Source organism: Dama dama, chromosome 8 (genome assembly GCF_033118175.1).
Source record: "Dama dama isolate Ldn47 chromosome 8, ASM3311817v1, whole genome shotgun sequence".
Taxonomy (NCBI): Eukaryota; Metazoa; Chordata; class Mammalia; order Artiodactyla; family Cervidae; genus Dama; species Dama dama.
The window spans coordinates 5905385-5914052 of NC_083688.1; the positions used below are offsets into that span (position 1 = coordinate 5905385).

The window sequence follows — 8668 nt, forward strand, 5'->3', positions numbered from 1 at the left end:
GGTCACAGAGTCAGATACAACTTAGCAATAAAAACAACAACAAAACCTTGTTTTCCTTGGAATCCTAACTCTATAATTACAGTCACTAAAATCCTCCTGCAATGCAGGAGATGCGGGTTCCATCCCTGGGTCAGGACGATCCCCTGGAGAAGGAAATGGTAGCCCACTCCAGTATTCTTGCCTGGAGAATCCCATGAACAGAGGAGCCTGGCGGGCTACAGTCCATGGGGTTGCAAAGAGTTGGACACGACTGAGCAACTAAATAACAACAAAAGGGTTCTCTTGGCTAAACATGTTTAGCTGCTAATGGCAGAGCCAGAATCTGAATCAGGGTTTCTGACTGCAAACCCAGCCCTCAGGCAGCAGGCCGGCCACATCTCCATTCCGTGGAGGAACACCGCAGTTCCTGCAGAAGTTCGTGAGGTCAGGAGCCTTGGCAGGCGCTGCCCACCACCATTGTGGGCATTCCCCTGGAACACCCTATTCCCCCCAACAGCTGCTGAGCTGGCGAAACCAAACTGACCACCCACCCATCGTGTTTACAGTAAACCCCTCCCGATTGCAGAAGTGGAACCTGAAACAGCCTGAGGACAGCAGAAAGAGTGAGTGGGGTGAGCAGGGGAGGAGGCTGGCCTGCCGGGCCCCGGGGAGGGCGCCGTCAGGGAAAGGCCCCTCTCATCTCTGGGGAATGGAACTTCCGCTTTGGACGGAGAGCAGGAGGCTCCCAGCACCCGGTCCCACTCTGCCCAGCCCAGCGGCCTCAGAGGACACCAGGCTCCAGGTGAGGACGGGGCTTAGCAATAGGGGGACTGGCTGGCAGGACCAATACGGCAGAGGGTGGTGTCTCCTGAGTGTAGGGCCCCACATCCTCTGTCTCAGAGCCACCTGTAGGGTTGGACAGTGAGGGCTCCTGCACCCCATCCCAGACCGTGGGAATCAATTCCTCTGGGGGGTCAGCTCGGGAGTCTGCTGCTACCTGGGGCCCCAGGTAATGGGGAGGCATCTGAGTAAAGGCTCTGGGGTCACCGAGACTGGAGCTGAGCCCTGCTTCTGCCTCTCAGGAGCTGGCGATCTGGGCCAAATGACATAACCTCTCTCAGCCTGCGTCCTCTCAGCCTGCATCCTCTCAGCCTGGATTCTCTAGGCAGATAACAGAACCTTTCAGGGGTGCTGTGAGCCCTAAAGGAGACCAGCTCAGCCTCTGCTTAGCACGTTGCCTGACTCAGGGTATGTCAGAGGCAGCAGTGAAACCAGAACCCAGCACCCCCACCCAGCCTTTCTCTGACACCTGCCTTCTCTTATTTCCTCGCAGTCTGGTGAGAAAGCTCCGCTAGCCTCTTTCAAGGAGGAGGTGGGGTGATGGCAGGTGGAGTTGTGATGAGTTATTAGTTAGCGTTGACACAACTCAACGATGCTTTTGCAGGAGGGTGTGCGGTCAGGCCCCGCGCTAGAGACTGAGTTCCTTCTAGGCTCCATCTCACGTCATCCTCTGGCAGCCAACTTTGCCAAAGGCTCAAGGAGGTTAAGGTAGTTGCCTGAAGTCAGACAGCAAGGTAGCAGCAGAGGGGGAGTTCAAGGTCAATCTGGCCTGACTCCAAGTCAGGGGGAAAGGGGCTGGTGGAGCTGGAGGAAGATGGATGATGTCAGGAAAGATGTGAGGAGTGAGGTGGATGGTGGTGATGGATGCTGAAGGCAGAGGGTGGTCAGATCTGCTGTGTTAAGTCTTGGCCCAAGTCTAAGATTTGGTGGCCCCTGAATTGGGCCAGAACCCAGATCGCCCCAGTCCCTCACTCCACCTCCAGCTTCAAGAGACCTGAGTCTCATCATCAACCCCTACCCCTACCCACGCCCCTGGCAGCCAACCCGAGCCTCCCACCCCTGCGCTGCCTGCTCCTGACAGGCCCCCTCCCTGAGCCCAATCTCCCACAGGGACCAAATTCTTTCTTTAGTTTTCCAAGCATCCTCTGTGGTGTCCTGAAACTTGGGGGTTCCCAGAGGATGGTGATAATTCAAAAATAGCTAATATTCATTAAGCATTTCCAATACACCAGGCTGTGGTGAGCCCTAACTCACCTGTCCTCCCACCAACCCCATCAGTCTCTGCTTAGCACACTTAGCCTGGTTCTGCCTATGTCAGAGGCAGAGGTGAAATCAGAACCCAGGGCCCCCTCCACCCACCCAGCAATTTCTCTGACACCTGCCTTCTCTTATTTCCTCACAGTCTGATGAGAAAGCTCAGCAGAGATCAGGCAGAGATCGGGGTTATCCCCATTTTACAGAGGGAGAAACTGTGGCCAGAGAGAAGCCACTTGCCTAAGGCCCAAAGCTAAGAAGGAGCAGAAGCCTGGTTTGGACCCTCTTGGGAGCACTGTTCCTCTCCTTGTGACCCTCCAGGCCTCTCACCTTTGGTGACACCCCCAACAGCAGCAGCAATAATGGCAATGATAGTGAGAGCCGTCACTGAGCCCTGGCCCCACCTCCAGCAATGCGCTGAGCACAGGCCATGCTGTAGCTCCTGTGTCAGGCCGTTTGGCTCCAAAGCCTGTGTTTTAACCCCAGGTGGAGAGATCTCTGGGCTTCCCCAGTGGCTGAGCAGTAAAGAGTCTGCCTACAATGCAAGAGCCACAGGAGATGAGGATTTGATCCCTTGGTCAGCAGGATCCCCTGGAGGAGGGCATGGCAACCCACTCCAGTGTTCTTGCCTGGAGAATCTCATGGACAGAGGAGCCTGGCGGGCTACAGTCCACAGGGTCGCAAAGAGTCGGATACGACTAAAGCAATAGCACGCAGGCAGAGAGGCCTCTTAATGTAACACCCTGTGGGGTTTAGAGCCAGTGGAAGTGGGTTTGAATCCCAGCCACGCATGGCTGTGTGACCTTGATCAAGGTTCCCACTCTCTCCGCTGCCCAGATTCTTCATCTGTGAAATGAAAACGCAGGGGTGCTTTCTCAGGGGGCTGCTGTTAAGGACCAAATTAAATGAAAGAATGACCTGTAAAGCATTTGGCACAGAGCCTGGCACCTGCTAAGTGCCCAATGCATTGATTATTAAGGTTGTCAAACTGTCGTTTGTGAAACCTCCGGCAAGATAAATAGAATGTCAGCCTCTCTTGGGAGCATGACAGAGCCCAGGCTGGTCACTCATGGCCCTGGTCACATCCATCTTCGCAGTCCCTCTTTGCATGGGATCCAGCACAGCTTCCGGCCTCACTCAGGAGTCTGAGCCATGAACTGATCAGGACCAGACCGAGGGGGCTGGGGCTGATTTTCTGAGCACACAAGCCAAAATCAGCAGGTTTTTCTAGTACCAGGAAGGCCTCCAGGTGCCAAATTCTGGGTTAGCACAGGCACTGTAAAGCCCAGGGTTCTGACCACAGTCCTGCCATTAACCAACTCACTGGGCGATTTAGGAAGGCTTGTTTTCTAATGTTTGTATCTCAGTGTCCTCATCTGCAAGATGGGAAAATAATCACAACCCACTTCTTCAGGGTGCTGTGAGGATCAGACAACAGCAGCTATGGGTCTGAACTAGAGCCCCAAAACCCCGTGACACTTTCCCAGCCATGGCCTCACCTGGGTCCCCGTGATTATCCTGGGAGATGGGCTGGGATCACTCTGCTCACCCATGTAAGAGCAGGAGACTGCCCAGCTTCCATGGGCTGAGGGCTAATGAGGGAAGTCTTCCTGGAATAGAAAGGCTTTGACAGGAGCCTTGAAAGATAGGGAGAAATTGGATACGGGCAAAAGTGGAACAGGCTGCCTCAGAAGGTAATGAGCTTCCCATCACTGAAATGGTACAAGCCATGATGGGAAGAGGCCTGGGCAGAAATGTCATTGGGGAGACTTAATAGTAAGCTGAGGGTTCCTCAAGAAGTTAAACACAGGATTACCATAAGACCTAGTAATTCCACTTCTAAGTATATATCCAAGAATTAAAAATAAGTATTCAGAAAAATCCTTGTACATGAATGTTCACAGCAGGGCTATTTACAATAAGCGAAAGGTGGAAACTTCCCAAATGCCCATCAATAATAATTGGATTAACAAGATGTAATATGTCCATACAATGGAATATTATTCAGCTGTTAAGAAGGAATGAGGTACTGATCCATGCTACAATGTAGATGAACCTCAGAAACATTATGCTAAATGAAATGTCAGACACAAAAGGTTACATCATATATACAATTCTACTTCTATGAAATATCCAGAATAGGTAAATCCATAGAGTCAGAACGCAGAGGAGTGGGTTGCCAGGGACCGAAGCGGGGAGGGTGATTTGGGGGTAACTGACTAGTGAGTACCGAATGTTATTTGAGGGTTGTGGAATTGATGGAAATAGTTTGGAACTAGACAGAGGAGAGGGTTATACAATACTGTGAATGTGCTAAACACCACTGAAATGTTCACTTTAAAACGGTTAAATTTATGTTATGAGAATATCAACTCAATTTTAAAAAAGGAAGAAGCTAAGGGTTGGACTAGATGAGTTTTAAGGTCCCTTCTGTCCCGAGAATTGATGCCATGGGTGTTGGCCATGCTGACAAGCTCAAGACACCCCAGGGCTTCTGTCCCATTCCCCAGGATTCTCACCAGGGCCCAGAGCCTTTGGAGGGACCCGAGACTCTTCTACCAGAAGAGGTGGCCTGCTACGCTGGCAAGGTCCCTGGCTTCCATGCCACACAGGCCTGGGTTCAAGTCCGGGCTGCAGTCCTTCCTGTGTGACCCTGAACAAGTGACTTGACCTCTCTGAACCTCCGTCTCCTCTTCAGTGTAGAAAAATCGGTTCTTCCGCGCAGGGCTGCTCTGAGGATGTAATGCGGCCCACTGTGGAAAAAGCACAGGCAGCCTGAATTCAGAAGCTCAAATGACTGAGAACCTTTGGACCAAAATCTCAAACCACAGCAATCAAGACCCTAACTTCCCTGCCAGTTCTCAACACTCCAGACTCTGCGCGGCCTCTGGGCCTTTGCCTTCTGTCCCTTCCTCCTGGAACATTCTTGCCCCAGCCCTGTCTGATCCTTTGGGTCTCAGCCTAAACATCACTTCTCAGAGATGCCTCCCTTGTCTAGAAAACTTTTCTGGCAGGAGAGCGCCCCTCACAAAACCAGCCCTCGGGGCCCCCTTTCATTTCATTTCAGCCAGAGTGCTCCCCACAGCGTATAACCAGTTCCATTGACTTGCATGTTGACCCGTTTCTAGTCCCCCAGACCGTCAGCTCCATGAAGGCAGGGACCATATCTGTCTTGTTCATCACTGTATCCCCAGCACCCAGAACAGGCTCTGGTGGATAAGACCCTTAGGGAACACAGGAACAAGTGAAGAAATGAATGAACAGACCGTGGCCATGACCAACCGTATCGTCTTGTCCCCCGACAGGGAGCAGCTGAGACAGGGCCGTGATGAAGACCCCTCGGGGCAGCGTTTCAGTGCTTCTGCTGCTGCTGCTTCTAAATCTGCTCCGTGTCTCCCGGGCCCAGAGCAGCTGCATCGGGCCGTCCATCCCTGGCATCCCAGGCATTCCCGGGAAACCAGGCCCTGACGGCAAGCCTGGGACTCCAGGGACAAAGGGAGAGCAAGGTACTGTGGACACTGGGAACACACGAGCGTCACTCCCCAAGGCCCTGTCACCCACCTCCCAAGTCAGCGGCCCACCTTAGAGAGTGCAAAACACTTGCAAAGCCATCAGCTTGCTGAGCCCTTCACAATAACCTTGCAAGGAAGGGATTCTGATTCCCACTTTACAGGTGGGAAAACTGATGTCCAGAAAGGCTACTGACTTGCCCAAGGGAGCCCAGTAAATGTTGAAAGGGAAGTGTTAGCCTCTCAGTCGTGTCCCGACTCTTGCGGCCCCGTGGACTAGAGCCTGCCAGGCTCCTCTGTCCATGGAATTTTCCAGGCAAGAATACTGGAATGGGTTACCATTTCCTTCTCCGGGGGATCTTCCCTACCCAGGGATTGAGCAGATTCTTTACTGTCTGAGCCACTGGGGAAGCCCAATCAATGTTGAGGCTGAGGCCAACCTTGGCTCTCTCACCACTCAATCCACTGTGGCCAGCGTCCTGGGGTACCTTCAGGGTCGGGGGCTTCAGCTCTCTGAACTGCTCTTTCCTCACCTGTAAAATGAGGATGGTGCTCCCTTGTAGAGTTGTCAGTGGGTTCAAATGAAGCTGCCTGCCCCTCAAAGCCCCCTGTGAGATGTAGTTCACGCGTCCGTTTAACCACAGCCAACTGCTCTCATCACACAATTTCACTGAATCCTCACGAGCCCACAAAATATCATCATCCCCATTTTCCAGATGAGGAAGCTGAGCCTTGGGGAACGTGACTCAATCAAGGGGACACAACTAAGAATGGCAGAGGTGATGTAAGAAACACCTGCCTGTCCCCTGAGCCCACAGGAAACTCACAGTAACTAGTTACTCACAGCAACTATCCTCTGCCACTCTCCTGGAAGAAAAGGTTTTACATCTTGTGCCAAACCATGGAGGAGTTTAGAGTGGTGGAATGCAAAGGGCTCGAATGCCCACTTCCACATTTAGCAAGACACCACTCCCCACCCTGATGGGCCTTGGTCCCCATTACCACCAAGCACATCCCAGATGTGGAAAGCTGTGCTGGAAGCAGACTCACAGGCCCACCAGCCTCCCATCCTTGTGTTCACAGACGGGACACAGAGGCCCAGAGGGAAGCAGGGGCCTCTCTGAGGTTACCCAGTCAGGCTCCCTGCCTCCCAGCCCAGCCTCTTCCGGTCCTCAGCCATCTCTGGCCCCCTCATTTCTTTCATCTCTGCTTTTCCAGGGCTTCCAGGGCTAGTTAGACACCTCAACGAGAATGGCGAGAAGGGGGACCCAGGGTTTCCTGGGATGCCGGGAAAAGTCGGCCCCAAGGGCCCCGTTGGGCCCAAGGGTGTCCCAGGGCCTCCCGGAACCCGCGGCCCCAAGGGTGAATCGGGAGACTACAGGGCCACGCAGAAAATTGCCTTCTCGGCCTCACGCACCATCAACCACCACCTGAAATCAGGCCAGCCCATCCGCTTTGACCATGTGATCACCAACGCCAATGAAAACTACCAGGCTCGGACCAGCAAGTTCACGTGCAAGGTGCCCGGGCTCTACTTCTTCACCTACCACGCCAGCTCCCGAGGGCAGCTGTGCGTGGACATCATGCGGGGCCGGGAGGCGCCCCAGAAGGTGGTCACTTTCTGCGACTACGTCCAGAACACCTTCCAGGTCACCACGGGCAGCATTGTGCTCAAGCTGGAGAAGGAAGAGACCGTCTTCCTGCAGGCCACCGACAAGAACGCCCTGGTGGGCATCGAAGGCGCCAACAGCATCTTCTCCGGCTTCCTGCTCTTCCCTGACGCAGAGGCATGACCTGCGGGGTTGATTCACCCCCGCCCCGACCAGCCAGGCTCTCTTTCTCCCCAACACCCACCCCCATATCCCAGCCAAAGCGCACAGTAGGGCTCCATGGGCGTTGCTGAATGAATGAGTTAATAAAGTTTCCAAGGCCAAAGGATAGTGGTCTAATTCAACTCTGTGTCCCTGCAAGTAGCACACAGTAGGTGCTTAGAAATGTTGCTTGAATGCTGGTTGAATGACCAAAAAATAAATGACCTCTGAAATGACTCTGAATGATTGAATAATAAATGACCTCTGAAAGCAGAGTGGGTAGAAGTCACTCAGTCGTGTCCGACTCTTTGCGACCCCATGAACCATACAGTCCATGGAGTTCTCCAGGCGAGAATACTGGAGTGGGTAGCCTTTCCCTTCTCCAGGGGATCTTCCCAATCCATGGATCGAACCCAGGTCTCACGCATTGCGGGTGGATTCTTCACCAACTGAGCTATGAGGGAAGCCCCAACGTCCCTTTCTGAAAGCAGAAACTCTCTCTAATTGGTGGTGACTGGAGGGCCAGGCTTTGTGTCTAGCTCTGTGCCAGCTCCATAATGGGAGATGGGAAGGGAACACCATCTGCGGAGCACCTATTATGCTCCAAACACTGAGCTAGACCCTTTCTTCCTTCTCGCATTAATCCCCACACTCGTCCTTGAAGACCAGCTAAATCATGCCCAATTCACAGAGGAGAAAACTGAGGATTTGTAGGGGTGAAGGGATTGCTCTCAACTGCACAGATGAGTGGGAGGCAGGTCTGTCCACTAACGATCTGAGACCTCTTTCAAGACAAGATATCTAGGCCCCTAAAGGGGTTTTCTGCATGTAATGTTACATACTTCCGCCCAAAGGGTCAAAGAGCCTTTCTTTAGTCTTAACTGACCTTGAAATCACGATCCTTCCCCTTTTGATTCCCCTCACATGCTCTCCCTCCCAATATCTTGCCAGCCTGACTCAAGCTCAGCCATCCAGTTAGAACACGTAACATTCAGTGGTTCCTCCGCTCAGTAATATTCAGTGGTTCCCCACTGCCAACTGGACATACTGCCTGCCCACGAGCCTGGCACTCAAGCCTCTCTATGAACTGACCTTCTAGTCCCAATCTCGCCTCTCCTGGACGAAGAATATCTTCACTCCAGACCAGCTGGGTCCCTTCTGTCCTCTAGGCAAGATGCAAGCTCTCCTGCCTCAATGATCTTACATTCTCCTTCCATTCTACTTATCTAACCATCCTTTTAAACCTCATTCAAATCACACCTTCTCCCTAAAAGT

General features: G+C 52.8%; 1 protein-coding gene across 1 annotated transcript; it reads left to right on the plus strand.

Moving 5' to 3' along the window:
* The first annotated feature begins 591 nt into the window (after nt 1–591).
* Nucleotides 592–7682, plus strand: C1QB (complement C1q B chain). The gene is made up of 3 exons (XM_061148141.1): nt 592–781; nt 5379–5579; nt 6801–7682. The coding sequence occupies exons 2-3, from the start codon at nt 5402–5404 to the stop codon at nt 7373–7375; spliced, it is 753 nt and encodes a 250-aa protein (XP_061004124.1). The 5' UTR covers nt 592–781; nt 5379–5401; the 3' UTR covers nt 7376–7682.
* Nucleotides 7683–8668: the final 986 nt, after the last annotated feature.